Consider the following 17,021-nt stretch of genomic DNA (forward strand, 5'->3'; position numbering starts at 1 on the left):
AGGAAAAGAAGAAGAGGAGGAGGAAAGAAGGAAGGAAGGAAAAAAGTAAGGAAGGAAGGAAGGAAGGAAGGAAGGAAGGAAGGAAGGAAGGAAGGAAATGTCCTATAGGTTTGCTTATAGAGGGATTTTCTCAATTGAGGCTCCCTCCCCTATGATGACCCTAGCTTGTGTCAACTTGACATAAGTAGGCAGAATTGGTGTGGGACCATGGTCTGTATTCTATCAATTATATTTTATTTTATTTTATTTTTTTAAATATTTATTTATTCATTTATCATGTATACAATATTCTGTCTGTGTGTATGCCTGCAGGCCAGAAGAGGGCACTAGACCTCCTTACAGATGGTTGTGAGCCACCATGTGGTTGCTGGGAATTGAACTCAGGACCTTTGGAAGAGCAGACAATGCTCTTAACCTCTGAGCCATCCCTCCAGCCCCCAATTATATTTTAAATAAACACTGATTGGTCAGTAGCCAGGCAGGAAGTATAGGTGGGACAACCAGACAGGAAGTAGAGGTGGGTCAATGAGAACAGGAGAATTCTGGGAAGAAGGAAGCCCATTCCTCTGCAGTTGTGATCCCACCACAGAAGAAGCAAGATGTGACTGCCATGCTGAATAATAGACAAGAATAATGGGCTAATATATGTTATAAGAGTTAATAAGAAGCCTGAGCTAATGGGCCAATCAGTTTATAGTTAATGTAGACCTCTGTGTGATTTCTTTGAGACTCAACAATTGTGGAAAACCTGACAACACAGAATAGTCATCATTTTCAGCTTTCACTCCAATAACTCTGACTTCCTTGCCATCAAAGCGGTGTTTTTCCTCACCCTGAAGAGAGTCTCGGACCTTTACAGTATGGTTGTGGGTCAAGACTGAGGAGTTAAGCTCACAGAAAGTATGTCCCCTGCTTGAAGTTTTGACTCAAATGTTTCATTAGTTGGCTAGTAATCTCCTAGTGTTTCAACGCTTGGTGCTGGCTTTGGCAGCATTTGCTCGGTAAGTTGTGCCTCATCTTTGTTGCTGTCTGTCTCCATTTGAGCAGAATGGTGGGGTTTGATGGTGATGGCAATACAACAGTGGTCTCAGTCTGACAGACCTAAGAGTTCTTTTTCAGTCAGGCTTTTGCTTGTATTAGGGGATAACAGTGGTGGAAGTCAGGGTCTCCTTTACTTGGACCATCTGTTTTTGTTCGGTGTGCTCCTTATAAACAGCATGCATGATCCATTGCATTTTGTCCAATCTGATGATTTCAAGAAGTTAGCATAGAGGCTAGTGCTTAATTGAAATGTAAGATTTAAATTTTTATTTTTGAGATGATATAATTACATCATTTCACCTTGCCTCTCCTCCCTTCTAAACCCTTCCATATACTCTTCCTTGCTCTCTCAAATTCATGACCCCTTTTCATTAATTTTTGTTGTTTGCATATATCTAAGAATATACACATATATGCATATTTAGAATATATAATTTACATATGTAATGCATAATTATGTATAACATATAATCATTGTATTACTAAATAATATATATTATTATATGGACCTTCCCTGTTTGTATAATGTTATTAGCATGTATGCTTTCAGGGCTGGCCATTTGGTATTGGATAACGAGTTGGTGTGCTCGTTTTTCCTGGGGAAGACTGTTTCTCCCACTCTCAGCATCCCTTGGTTGCCTGTAGTCCTTGTGAGGCCCCTTGGCCTTTTCCCCATCCACTTTAGAATGTCAACTGATTTCATTCTTATTCAACTCATGTTTAGGCAGTCATGTTGGTAAGACTTTATGTGTGTAGCTTTGGCACCTCATAGAAAAATCTGATCTTCTGACTCTTAAAATCATTTCGCCCCCTCTTCCAAAATGGACGCTATCTTTTGCAAAGAGAAATTTTCTTGATGAGGGGTGAATATTATACTCATCTCTGGGTATAAGGACAAATATTAGAGTGTCGTTAGGGATTATGTTGGCTTAGTAAAGTGGTAGTTGCAGGTGATCTTTCAAGACCGTGACTTTACTAGCTGTGGGTAGTTGGCTAGGTTTCCAGTGCCAGAGATGAATTCCCCTTTGTTGAGCAGGAGGTCTTAAACACAATTAGAGAGCTGTTGGTTACTGTGCGCTACCACTGCATGCTTAGGGCTATCTTGTTATGTTGATTGTTGTTTTGGCTCATAGGCATCATAGCTGGGTAGGACTATTTGCTGTCTCTGTCCTTTGGAAGTTTGCATGGCACCTATTGCCATGAAACCTAGTCCTCAGAAAGGCGGCGCTAAGGTCAGTTTCAGTTTAGGAGCATCACTTTGCATTTTTTGGGAAGGGCAACCAAGAACAATAGTATTAGTCTGTAATGTTTTGGGACAACCCCAACCAACAACTCAAAAGAAGGCTTCTCATGCCTTGTATTGGTTCCTTTTTTTCTTTTTTTCTGGGTGGTCTTCGGCTCTTGAAAGGAGCACTGTCAACCCAGATGAGAAAATTTCATTTAAACTATGTATGTATGTATGTATGTATGTATGTATGTATGTATGTATATTTATACATAGGTTTATTTGTATTAGCTTTTTCTTAGTTAATAGTATGATTTCTTATGACTTTTCCACACACTATTTTTCCCTCCTGAAAAATGGTTTCATCAGATGTTTTCTTTAATTGCTTATATTTAGCATCACTAAATTAGCTTCTTAGTGTTGAATTCCGCAGAAGTTGGTTTACCCTATTCCATCCCATCCCGATTTTACTTCAACTTCAGAAACATGGAACATGGGCATGGCTTATTTTATGTAGATGTCCTTGGATAACTTTCCACCAAAGACCTAGGATTTTTTTTCTTAATTTGCTGTTCCTGAAGACGTATATACTTTAATAACCACCAAAAATACTTGGGAATCATTTTTAAGTATTCTGTCTCAAAATATGGTCTAGATAATGTTCTTCTCCTGTAATCTTTTTAAATAAAAGACTTCTCTTTCTTCTAGCAATCGGTGTCAGTGTATCTGACAATATATTAATTCAGCAATGCTGTGGAATAATCCTCTGTCGACTGTGAAAATGCATTGCTCTCATTGTTAATAAAAAGCTGATTGGTCCACAGATTTTTGGGGGGCAGAGAGAATGCTGGGAAGAAAAGGCGCATAGTCTGAGAAGTCTTGATCCAGTTAGGATTAACATGGGAAGTTCATAGATAAGTCAAGAGCAGACGCAGAGATAAGGTGGGCATGCTGTACTGAGAAAAGGCAAAGCATAGATATGAAATACGGTAAGGAATAAAAATTAATTTAAATGTACGAGTGAGCTAGTAAGAGCCTGAGTTATTGGCCTAGCATTTATAAGTGACATTGAGTCTCTGTGACGGCTATTTGGGAACATGGTGTGCGAGAAATAGAAGTCTGCCAGCAAAACACCCTTTCTTCCTTTTGCCTTTATGTGCCAGCAACATCCTCTGTCCAAAAAGAACAAGAAAGTGTCTTGGTGCCTCCCAGGAGGAAGCTTGTTTGGTACCACTGGGGATTGATTCCTCAAGGGTGGTGGGGAGCTCATTCCAGAGAGTGGCCTGGGATGGGCGATGGCAGAAAGGAGTGCCAGTTCCTTGATGTGGAAGGAAAACAAGGCTGAAATATATTGATCACTTTTCTTCAACAATTAAAACTAACTTGTCTTTAGAAAATGCTCTGCTAGTAATGTACAGGCATGACAGTATCTCTCATGCTTATTGCAGTCAAAACATTGGGCCTTTGATCTTAACATGACACACTGCATGTGCACATACATGTACACGGGGGACTTGCTTACCCCTGTGACTATGAGAAGCATTGTGACTCAGAACATGAATATTCTGACACTTCGTTTCACACTCTGGCCCAGGCATTAAATCTTGGATCACAACTTGTACTATAGCTGGGAGTCCATTCAAGGCAAAGTATTTTTTAGCCTTCACTGTGATCAGTTCATCACTCGATTGACCCTGATAGTTCTGTGGCCAATCCTGGTTTCTGGATTGTAATTAGGAAGTGATAGAAGAATGTAGAGACCCTGGAAGGACTATTTACAGCAACCTAATGTGTACCATTGTATATGGAAGGCTGGCTTCCTCGGCAGTTTTGAAAATAATCCAGAAACATAGCCAAACAGTGGGGGTGCACACCATTAATCCCGGCACTCAGCAGGCCAGTCTGGCCTACAGAGCCAGTTCCAGGATGGAACTCTATAACAGAGAGAAACCCTGTCTTGGGGGAGGAGGAGGAGAAAATAATCCAAAAAATGCAACCTTCACCTTGTGCAACTGTCATGTTCTGTGCAAGCGTTTGTAGGAATCCAGCTGGTATTCTGGAAACTCACCACTCCTAGTGGAAAGTAAGCAATCTATGACTTTATTTCTGGAGCGGAAACAGCGCAGTAAGTGTGCACCCAGCACCCGCAGGCCTGGTCTTTGCAGACCAGCCTCTGACTTTTCTCTAGTCTTCCCAACCTGTCTTTGTTGCCTCTACACCTCCTCAGCCCTCAGTGCCAGAAGTTCCACCTGCCTACCATTCCCTGTTGTTTAGGAAGCTTTTTGCTGGGCTAGGGATGCCGTTGAGTGCTACAGCACCTGCCTAGCTAGCAAAGGCAAGGCCCTGAGTTCGAGCCCCCTCACTTCAGCAAAACAAAGAAAATTTAGAAGTTAAAGCTATTTTAAAATTTGCTGTAATTTAAGTGTTCTTTCTCAAGGTAGGGATCAGTCTTGAAAGGACGGCACCAAGAAAGGCTGGGAAGAAAAGGTTTAGTTAGTTGTTAGTAGTAGTTTGCCATCCTTTCCTGTGTCAATCATGTCAAAATGCACTTATTCTGAGTCAAAATACTAATTACCACAGGGGTAAGCAGATCTCCCTTTGTGCATGCATGTGCATGCTATGAGGAAATCATGGTTAGAGCTCATACGTGCACTGACTTACATAGAGATCATGTCTTTAAAGACTTGGGTTTAAAGTCCTACCCCAACCAGCACCTGCTCTCTATGGCCTTCTTTGGGTTGGAGACAATGACTATCTGCTTAGGCATGTACACACACAAACTAATTTCGCATTCTTCCTGCCCAACCTCCAGCACTTGCTTATCCACTCTTGCCATTCCTTAATCTAAGGTTCCTCTCACTACAGCTGCCCATGCTGAATATGGCACCATGCCTTTTGGTAATTAGTGCCCTGACAGGGAGCGGTAATAAGAGGGGCCAGGTAGTCTGGCCTATGGGCCTTCTTCAGGTGCACAGAAAGGCTCTGGCTAAAGGGCGTCAGAGTAGCAGACAGGTGCAGCCCAAGAGTCAATAGTTAGTGTCCCTGTCACACTGGTAGGTAAAAATGGGTGTGGCTGAATATTTATACAATGAAAATCAGCACAACTCAGTTGTTCTGTCTCTATTGTTAACTGTTCACTAGAATATCCCAGGAATGGGCCTCCTACAACTCACAGAAAGAAATTAGGCCACCTTTGTTACAGTAGCTATGGTTCCAGAATAACCACGGATATGCCAAACTTCACACGTCCTGCACCTCTGGTATACCCCTAACTGGATCTCATGAGGGCAACATATTAGATGTGCTTGCTTCCTGGCTGCCAGCGCAGGGCATAGTGTGGAGGCCCCACTTGCAGAGAGCAAGAGTTGTTCAAGTCTCACTTTCCCCTGCATTTTCTCCTGGTTCTTCACTTCCGAAGACGCTTTAAAGATACACCATACACACATCTGGGCTAACTGGACAGGCAGTCACAATTTCACCTCTGGTGAGGTTCTGTCTACCCCTACAGAACTGCAGGGGACATCAAAGCAGGGACAGAAGAGGCTACTCACTTCTGTTAACATGCTCAATGGAACTACCTTCTCAATTAAAGAGACTGATTTGATTTTCATCCTCAGGTTTACGAGGCAGGAAAATATTCTAGCCTTTGCACTGCATTCTTGAGGAAAACAGGAAGAGAGGATATGAACACAGATCACGTTTCAATAGTGTTGAGACAGGAGAACTGAACAGAAAACATCTTTTCAGTTTTTCCTAGGCAACATGGATTTTTAAAAACCCAGTTTAGCAGAGCAGTGGGGGCACACACCATCAATCCCAGCACTTAGGAGTCAGAGGCAGGTGGATCTCTGTGAGTTTGAGCCCAGCCTGGTCTACAGAGCTAGCTCCAGGACAGGTCCCAAAGCTACAGAGAAACCCTGTCTCGAAAAACCAAAAACAAAAAAACCCAAAAACCAAACCAAAATAACAACAAAAGACCAGTTTACACCGAGGACCTAGTTTTTCAGGGACCTCTTGGGAACAGGGGTCTGTTAAAATGGCCTGGGCTCAGCTTTTTCTAGCAGTTGGAGCCAATACCATTTTTTTTTTTAAAAATTAACCACAACAATGAAACAAAGGGATGCCAATGTATAAGTAACTAGTTAGTATCATGGGGTTGGGTACCAATTCCCTCAACATGGAAGGAAAACAAGGTTGACTATCTGGATCACTTTACTTGAACAATTAAAATGAATTCGATTCCCAGAGAAAGAAAAGCTAGTTCCTAATAGACCTCAAAGCCTCAGATGTGTGTGGTCACCAGTGTCACAGACACAAAGGGTATCTGTACTAGGTCCTTTTCCCATCTGGAGACCTGCTTACTGACAGCATTCAGACACAGACCTCTCATGCCAGGACTCTGCACTGGCTGATATTCTATGCTGCCTAACAATCTAGGGCAGGGGGTGAGGATTGCATGCCTGACAGGGTGAGGCTGAGCCGCTCTGCAGAAGCCTGTACTGAACGGCTACTCATGTTCTCAAACAACGGATTACAATTAACCAAGGGCCGGCTTTAGAACACATCTGGTAAGTTCTAGTAGTACATATCTGCGCTATCGGGACTGACATTTCTCACTGTACAGATGAGAGAGGGCTGTGTGTGTGCTTTCAGAACCATTAAATCTGCATACTTTGGAAAGACACATGGGACCTATGAAGTTTGTTAAGGAAGTAAAGATGTGTGCCAATTCTTTTTATAATAAGCAGCATTCTCAGGGGGCTTAGGCAACTTCAGGGGAAGCAAAACTCAGAATGAAGAATACTGAAGTACAAAATTATGGCCAAAAATACTGTATTTTTAACCAGTAAGATCATTGGGGCATTATTATACAACATTAAGTGTTTTTTTGCAAAACTAGTTCCCATCCCCAAACAATAGACAATACATGCATTTGAATGACATTTTAAGAACAGTAAATATGATTTTTTTTTAAATACTGCAAGTTAAAAATGTTTTTGACAAAACTCTCTAAGTACACAGACCTAGTCAGGGCTTCCAACACGAGGGTGGATGCGGAGTCTGGCCAAAGGCTGCAAATAGTCTGTTGAGGAAATCCGCCAGAAATGGGTTTTAGTGAAAGTGACCCAGACAAACAAGAGTTTTTCCATGTTCCTTCCTAACCCTAAAAATAGCTTACCGAACAATCTTTCTCCCTGTATTTTCTTCCTATCAAAGCTTGTATGAAAGCTAGAATTCCTTTAAGTAAGATCCAAATTTTAAAAAGTGCTGTTTTTGTAGCATGTAATCAAATTTTATGGCGATGGAGGCTCCATGGCAGATAGGAGAAGGTGGGAGGACATAGTATCTGAGCACATACTGTGCACCTCTGAACAGACAGATGATTCTAGAAGGATGTTATAGAAGGGTGGTGGCTTTGGGGAGATAGCAGAGACAGCATTATTTTGAGAAAGAGGCTCAGTAAGCTATCTGTGGGATGGCGGGTGTCTGGCTCCCCAAACCTCTGCGGTATCACACACAACCAAGCCATTTATTTCTCCTAATTGTCTAGAACCCAAATGGAATCCCAAAGATACAAGTACCAGGACATCTAGTAACGCTGCATATGCTGGATGTGTGCAAGGACAGATAAACACACATTATTCGCTTCCATTTTCTTATGCGTTTCTAACCAAAGATTTCTCTTTGGAATAAAATATGAATGTACGCCCAAGCACACCTGAATTGTATCAACTGAGATGCTGTTAATTACCACTTGAGTGGCTTGACACCATTATTTAAGAAGAGGAGCAATATGCATCACACTATTTGGGTACACTTTATTTTATACGGGTAACATTCTGCTGTATTTCACTTCATTCGCTCTTTGAGAAACTGAAAACAAAGGGGCATGGGGTCATCTGAGGGGATCTGAGGAATTTCCAACCAAGACCTGAGTCTTGCAGTATCTTATTGTGCAGCCCTTTCTTCCCATTAGTATTTTTATTTTTTTGCAAATAATCAAGTCATTTTGACCCAAATCCAGCATAAACAGCTTTTCATCAATTCCCACTTAAGACAACTAAAATTTACAATCAAATGGCAGTATAAATTTTTAAATTACAATTCGTACAACTTGACAATCAATATAAGTCTGAAGTACAAAAAGTAAATTGCCCTTTGGCTGAATTACCTTTTAAAACTATTAGGCCTGCTAATGTAATTTAAACAAAACGAAACAAAAACAAAACCCCCAAGTCCCCACGTTCCAGGTACTCTTTAAATATCACCTGTGCCACCTGCCAGTAAACAACATATGCAGGTTCCTAAGAATTTCCCAGCTACTCAGGACACTCAACAGAGCTTTTCTGAAGGAAACGGTAAGGAAAACCCAACAGGTTCTATGGGACTTACTGACTTTCGCATGGGCCTGTTTCTTCCCTTTGTTTCAGGTATGAGGCACAGACTTCTGAATTAAGCTCTGTAAGGCATATTATAAACCTTCAATTTACAAATAGGGATTCTCTGTGGGTGGGAGACATCATCTGTAAACGGCACACTGTGATGTGCTGAGTGGCTGACGAGATGGCTGCTTGCCTTGGTATGCTGCGGAAAGACATGCCCGAGTCGCCATAATCTCCCCACAAACCTCCGTTATCTAGAGCATCAACACCAGGAGTCAGTGCCGCAGCTTAGAGCGCTTGCAATCACAAGAGAAGAGAGCATGAGTAAACTTGGTTTTGTACAAAACTGAGAAGCCCTTCCCGCCCCTCACCCCTTCAATAAAACCCCAAACAAGAAACAACAACAAAAATTATTTTTAGCTTCATTGACTAGTGTGGATACAATTAGGTGTCGAGGCATCACTGCAGTTAGGGTGATCAATGTTTTCCTTTCTCAAGAGAAGGGATCCTGTCATGCACCCCAGGAGCAGCGAAGCCACAAACTTCAATTCTGCATAGCAAGTTCCATCCCCGATTCACAATGACAACGTGGCGACCTTCCCTGCTTTGCTCAGCAGCTCTGAGCTTGAGACCAGGATGACTCAACTACATCTACTACGGCTCTGTTAAATAGAATAGCACGGTTCTCTAGGACTGTTAACACTCACGATCCTGTGATGAGGTTTTCTCTATACACTGTAGGCCATCAAATGTTACTTTTTTCTTTTTTTTTTTTGGCTTTTTATTTTTTCTTTTTTTGTTTTGTTTTTGTTTTTTGTTTTTTTTGTTTTTTGTTTTTGTTTTTTGCTGCACCAAATTTAAGGTTGCCCTCTTTTAGGCAAGCAGTGTTCTCTAGCTGATAAAACATTTCCCTAGTGGATCACAATAGCTTCTAAAACTGCCTTTCTAATAAAGGCCACCAGAGAGGTAATGCTAAACTGTGCATTTGCCAAATAAGAATATGAATCGTATAAAAGCTCATATTCCAACCCCAGGTCAAATGGCAAAAGGTCTACAAAGTTGGTCTCCGTGTTTGTATAAAAGCTCCGACGGATGTTGTGTATTTGCTATGAAATCACCTTTGGGTCTTAGGTCAGCACACCTCTACTCAGGAATGTGCAAATGATTTTAGACAGCACAATGCTAGTACCGCTCTGTACGATAATAAGGGTTTTTTCTTCTTCTTTTCTAAATGGAAAAAAATATCTCTAGTCAGAAATAAACTGACAAATTTACATTCTCCTCTCTTAAAAAAAGTAAATAAAATAACATTATTCAAAATGTGAATTAGCTACAAGACATACAATACAATTACATAGATACATATCAATACAGCACATTCAATCTGCCAAAAATTAATGATTACAAAGCCAGTATGGATGCTGCAATATCAAGAGAGATGTATGTACAACAATCAGAACATTCATAATTGCACTATACCTACAGGCAGTCTGTTAATTAAATTACAGGTGCTTTCTAGAGCAAGGGATAAAAAAGTAAGCTGTGTTGTTTGGGGCTGGGAGAGTAAAACACTTCATTACGAGTCAGCAATTTCAGTGCTCATACAGCAAGCTGCTCACTCTCTCTCCCCTTCGTTATTCAAGAAAAGTGATTGATATAGGAGTTTAGACTAGGGCCAGGCACTAATGAGACCAGCATTGTGGTCTAACTTCCCGGCAGCCTTAGAGCAATCACCTTCTACTGAACTCACATAGCAATGTGGGCTGCGTGACAGGCTCACTCACACATGTTCAGCACTGTTTGCATCTGCTGACAAACTGCACATGGAGAATTCCAAACATTTCTCCTAGTGTAATCGTTACATAAATACATGCTTGACAGAACACTGAGCGGTGACTTTTGAAAAAAAATCCACAAATCTTCCTTAAGTCCAAGTGACCAGTTCAAGAAGATCCTGAACATGGTAAAACAAGCTCACCCCCCTCCCCCAAATCAAAGTTACAGGATAATGCTATCAACCAGTGTTCTTGGCAAACTCACTCAAACTTAAAGAACATAAAGAGCTAATAACACTGGTGCCAGTAAAGAGATATGAACAGTTCTCATGATAAATCACATAGGGTAGTTTTCTTTACTGCTCATCTGGACACTGGCACTGACTGTAAGGGCAAAGAAAGAACGGACCATGAGAAGCGGTTCAGTTAGCAACTGTTTGGCAATGTGTGTTTCCGGTTCACACCCAGCTATCATCTCGCTGTACTGTCTTAATGCTTACATGTTGAGACGCTGGCTTTTACTGTTTAAATTCTTGATTTATTTTGTCTTATAAAAATCTGGCTTTGGCAAAACATACCCATAGCAAAAATTATTTTAAAATTATGGCCCAAACACAAAAGGGACTGGAGGGAAGGAGAGCTGGAAACAAACAGAAAATGAATAGACTCGAGGCGGTTCTGGCAGCAGCGCTGGGGAATGTAGTGTCTGTTGGCATATCATTTGGCATCTGTGGTTTACAGAGAGGGTGAAAAACCTAAAGAGAAACAAAAGGAAGCAAGGAAGAGAAGAAGGACATGGCACATGGACTGCAGTAGCAAGGACTCCTTCATAGCCTGTAAGCACACACTCTGACTTCCAGACATTCCTCTGAACAACCCAGCTATGGCTGAAGTTCTGTACCCAAAATATAAGATTCTTGACCATCAATGGGCACCTGCTGTCCTAGTCCAAGTGAGACAAGACAATATATATACACACATATACATGTATGCATTGAAAAAGAAATATTAGATGTGATGTGCATCCAGAGACACATTAGAACCATAGTAGTAATACATACACGCCTTCAGTACAATCACTGTTAAATGAAGCTGATGTAAGGTGACTTCAATCGAATGACACTGTCCTGACTGCATCACTCAAGAAGAATGGAACAAGGGTAAAGTCCATTTTTAAGATGAGAAAACAAAATCAGTAGGGGGGTATGGAACAGGAAGAAGAAAACTCAGCTTTGTTTTGGTCAACAGAAAAGAAGGGAGGAGGGAGATGGAAAGGAATGGAGAGAGAGAGAGAGAGAGAGAGAGAGAGAGAGAGAGAGAGAGAGAGAGAGAGAGAGAGAGAGAGAGAACACAAATGGTAGGAGTGCTTTCATATTGTGAATGAGTGACTGAAAATTTAAAATACATCAAGTCACAAGTTTTGCCTCAAAAAAAAAAAAAAAGAGAGAGAGAGAGAGGAAATGTGCTGGGACTGTACTTCAGCATTCTGTTTCCTCTGAATAGTTTAAATAAAATCATAATATTTACTACAGCTCTGTGGACACGCTCACAGAGTCCAGGACGGCAATAAATTAGTATTATGCAAATTGTTTTCCACAGAAATACAGTCCTTCTTGGTTATCTTCAACAGCCCACAGGGAAGGGAAGAATGGTTTCTGGGAGGCACGGTTAGACCAGATTGTATTCCTTCAGGTTTAGCTGCAGGATGGTGTCCTTGACGGCAGCAAAGACGAAGCGGATGTTCTCGGTGTCTGTGGCGCAGGTGAAGTGGGAATAGATAATTTTGTCACTGTCGGGGTTCAGGTCCACGAACATCTTCAGGATGAACTCTCGAGCTGCCTGGGCATCTCTCTGGGGTCCTGTTTGCCAAGAGAGAAGAAGCCAAGAGTTTGTTATGTGAGCCATTACACATTTGTATGCACTGGTTTGCACTTTCTTACACTTACATGATATTTCCTATGCCTCATCCACTGCCCCCTGATGGTTTTATTTAGATAACTTAGAAACCTGTGATGGTTAGTTTTAAATGTCAAGCTGCCTCAGTCTCGGATCACCTGAGAAGGGGGTCTCAGTTGAGAGATTATCTAGATCAGGTCAGTCTGCAGGGATGTCTGTGGAGGATTGTTAATTGATGTATGGAGACTCAGCCCATAGGTAGGGGCACCAATCCCCAGGTGTGGGGTCCTGAACTACATGGTAACAAAAAACTAGATGCATTTATTCTCTTTGCTCTTGCCTATGAATGTGGCATGACTACCTGCTTGCGCTCCTGCTTTGATTTTCCCCCAAAGATGGACTGTACTCTAGGACTTGTAAGCTGCATAACCCTTTTCCTCCCCTAAGTTGCTTTTTGTTAGGGTATTTTATTACATCAACAGAAATGAAATGCAAACATTTTTTTTGTCCTTGTTGCTTTTTATTACAGTGATAAACACAAGACCACAGCAATCTGGGGAGGAAAGGTGTAGTTCAGCTTGTAGACTATTATGAAGAAAAGTCTGGGCAGGAATTTAAGGCGGGAACCTGGAGGCAGGAACTGAAGCAGAGACCATGGAGGAGGGCTGCTTACTATCCTATTCATCATGGCTTGCTCAGCTGCTTTCCCATACAGCCAAGGACTACCTGCCTGGCAATGGCATCATCCACGGCAGGCTGGGCCCTAGATCAATCAAGAAAATGCCCTCTGAAATGGCTTACACGTCAATCTGATGGAGGTATTTTCTCAATTAAGGGTCCTTTTTTCAAGATGTCCCTAGCATATGTTAAACTGACAAAAAAAAAAAAAGCAGCACACTTGCATAATAATTTTGTAGTCGATTCTTAGATACAACTCCAATGCAGAAGCAGTAAAAGGAAAAATAAACAGGACTTTGTCAAAATTAAAAAAAAAAAAAAAAGATTGCTTAGTTGTTAAGAGCACTCGCTGTTCTTCTAGAGGATCAGGGTTCAATTCCCAGCAAACCACATGGCAGTTAGCAACTGTCTACAACTCCAGTTCCAGGGGAATCTGACATTTTTCATGTGGACATACTCACAGGCAAAACACCAATGCATATAAAATAAAAATAAATAAAAATTAAAAAAATCTTTTGCTATTAAATCACATTATCAAATGAAAAATATATATAATTCATATGCCTGATATGAATTTAGCACCTAGGACATATAAGTATCTCATATGTATCAACAGATAGTAAACAACCTGATTAAAACTGGACAAAAGACTTGAAAAGACAGTTTTGCAAAAGAAGGTAACAAATAAGCAATGAGCAAACAGGATGCTTAACTCTGATACTCATTTAGCGAATGCCAAGTGAAATCACCAGCTACTAGCCTGGATGTCACTTAAAAAGTGATAAAATAAACTTTGGCAACAGGTGAAGTCCGCACCTGTCTGTCTACCATTGGTAGGCAGGCAAAATGGTAGCGCCACTATGGAAAATAGTTCAATGACTGCCATATAGCCTAGCAATTCATGTAACAGGCGGACATGCTCCAAATGAACGGAAAGGAGGGCATTTCATAGGTGAACGCACACGATCATTAGTCGCAAAAGTAAACAGAAGTGACTCGACTCAACTGGATAAGCCAAAGATGGTTAATGAAGTTCTGACAGATGGTATAACATGCATAGAACTTTAAAATATACCCAGAAATCAACAAGCTAGACACAGAAAAATACTGACTTGACTTACATACAGGCCAGAGATGGAAAAGTAAAGGGATGGCATGTGATGGGGAGGGGAGAGCACAGGCAATGGGGATCACTGCTTAGCTAGAGTGGCGGATGCACTGGCAATAGCTGTAGTTTCATACATGTAATTTATGTTGTGATTACATATTTAAATTATAATTTAAATGTTCTATATGATATTTTATCACATTTAAAAACTGTGTGCAGGATCAACCAAACCATGTATCAATCAAGCAGTTTAACACTGAAACAGATTCTGGGAAATGTGAGTTTAAAACTTCTAAATTACTAACATCAAAACACTGTCACCTTTCAGGTGCTGAGCAGGTATACTGTGCACTGTGGTACTGCATATCCGTTTCTCTCCACTGTGGCAAGTTAGCTCTATACCAGTAAAAGGAATATCACTTCTATTCTCCTTGGCAAAACCTTCTGGGATTTACAATGTGGGTTTGTTTTACATAGCAAACACTGCTGAGGCCTAACCAAATCTAAGGATCTTCATCCCGGTTCTTAGGTGGAAAACTTGAAAACTTTCAAATTAACCCTATTTCAGATTTGGCCTCGTATTCACATCCCACACTGCCTGGAGCTGAAGGAGAGAGCTAAGACATTGAGACTCCCATTAGTACAAGGAGGAGCAGGGGTGCTTTGAAGTTCTGGTGACTAAGGCTGCCAACATGAAAAATGGAGTGTGCCATTATTTATATGTGACATATGTGAAATAGTCTTTTGTCCTCAGCAATGTACTGTGAACTTACTCGTTCACAGCAGCACCAAACACTTAAAACAGAGACTAAGAGACTGGCAGGGTGTGAGAAGGCTGCCATTTCCCTAACTAATATTCTTATTCTGGGAAGGAAAAGACTCCAACCTTTTCTGTTGTGTTAGTTCTGTACAACATCAGCAATAGACTTGAGGTCACTGAAGCACACTTGCAGTGTGCTGTGTTTTAAGCATTAATCATTTTACTGGAGCACACAGGACTACAAAGAAATTGGTATAGCCATCACAGCAGGCACAGAACTGCAAAGTCTCTAGGACCAATTCTGCAGTACAAGCCCATGTGGAAACAGTCATTTCTCTTCCTGAAGAGAAACACAGAGATGGAAGTCATCTGATGAAGACCTCACAAGGAAGATATGTGCAGCTGGAAGCTGATAACATCTAAATAAGCATATTACTAAGCATCACTGTAGTGTGTGCAAGAGTTTCTGCAGCCTTAGCTAATCTTTGAAGGGCTTTGGATCTCATGAAACAAATTTGTTTTCTTGAGATCAACAAAACCATTGCCTTTTTAACTTATTTGTGGTCATATTTCCTCTGGACATTATGTGTCCATTACAGAAGGACAACAGTTAAAATCATCTTCAAATTCCAAAACATTTACAGTAAGCTGCTTTTGGAAAGAAATCACTTGTAGTGACGAGGATCAGGAAGACACCACAGAAAGTGACATTCCCACAAAAACTCACTCCAGAAAACCTGGAACTCAGTGCAGTCAGCTAGCACGTGGCTGCAGATGAGCAGCTGGGCTCAGGGAGCTTCTACTGAGGCTGCACACTGCTATCTGTCTGTACCCAAGCAGGAAAACGGGCCCACAGAGCCACCACTGCATATGGTGCCGACATCTTCTCCCCACTGTCCACTGACTCTCACCAACTTTGGAGAGAAATTTCAGCCTGCCTTCTGGGTACAAGCACGTATTCATGTTTATATTGAGGCAGGTGGCTCTCTCCTGTTCTCAGACCATGTGCTTACAAGGGTGGTCTGCTATTGAGGGGATCAGGTATACCATATACAGTCATTTCCTTTCACAGCTTCCTCAGGAACACTGAGGCAATCTCGGGCATTTACCATTGCCTCTGGGTTAGTGAGAAAATAGAAAGAGCAAAGAGAAAATGCTGTTTACGTTAAGACAGTATTTGCTCTTTTAAAATAGCCAGGCAAACAGGAAAAGATACTTGGAGAGATATGAACACGCTGCTAACAAAAAAAGTCCCTGTCTTTAAACAGTTAGCTGTATGCCCTATCATACACATGCATTTGAGATGCAAACTTAAGCTGGTGAGCATGCCACATTGCCCTTCCTTGAGCCACCACTACACCTAAAGCATGCAGGGCAAAAAGGCACCTAACCCTTCAAAGAAAGCCAACCAAAGGGATCTTTACTCTCCAAGGAAGTACCCTTCTTAGGGAGCTTTTGGAGGGACAAAGCCACTATGGTGAAGATGCCTCAGTTTCCTTTGTCAATGATGTCATTTTGTAGTAGTCACTTCTGCTGCCATTCACCCTCTAAGACTTTGGGATGTGGCCCTACTATGGGTTAGGTGCTATGCCAAGTCATATACCCATGACTCCATCAGTCCTTATGAATGGAGGAGGCTTTGGCATGTGCTTTAAAGATGTGCTCTCAGTTTCTCCTCTCTAGCCATCATGCCTGAAGCTTGCTGCCATGCTTCCGCATCAGGATGGACTGACTCCACTGTCTCTAAGTTCCTTTTGGTCATGGTTACAACAGAAAGTAACCAATACAGTATACGGACTTCAGAGGTGAGCTCCCTACAAGAGAGGCAGAGACGGGTAACAAAATAAAAGGGAAGGAAACTGGAAACTACAGTGGCTAATAGGAAAAGCTACTGAATTATTTATTCTCTGAGATGATTATTTTCAAACAACTAAGAACTTGTTGCTTCCTCCATAACTTTTAAACATTAGGGATAAAATGTTTTATGTCATTACAAGTCAAGGGACAATAACTTGTGCTTTAGCATGCTTGCCACCATGGAAGCTGTGGTTTTAGGCACTGCACCATGCTACTTCAAGCCGCTATAAGGCCCCATGGCTCTGGGCATGGTACCATGCTGTCTCTAGCTCCCATAGGCTCATGGCTCTGGGCACTT

The 17,021-nt window shown here is 41.4% G+C and overlaps 1 protein-coding gene across 1 annotated transcript in view; it reads right to left on the reverse strand.

The window, feature by feature from the left end:
- Positions 1–8,182: 8,182 nt before the first annotated feature.
- LOC130879335 (guanine nucleotide-binding protein G(q) subunit alpha) overlaps positions 8,183–17,021 on the reverse strand; it is a 235,515-nt gene continuing 226,676 nt past the window's right edge. The window contains exon 7 of the mRNA XM_057777692.1: positions 8,183–12,283. Coding sequence (XP_057633675.1) covers positions 12,093–12,283 — 191 coding nt within the window. The 3' untranslated portion in view covers positions 8,183–12,092. The remainder of the gene's footprint in view (positions 12,284–17,021) is intronic.

The sequence above is a fragment of the Chionomys nivalis genome, chromosome 8, assembly GCF_950005125.1.
Source record: "Chionomys nivalis chromosome 8, mChiNiv1.1, whole genome shotgun sequence".
Lineage (NCBI taxonomy): Eukaryota > Metazoa > Chordata > Mammalia > Rodentia > Cricetidae > Chionomys > Chionomys nivalis.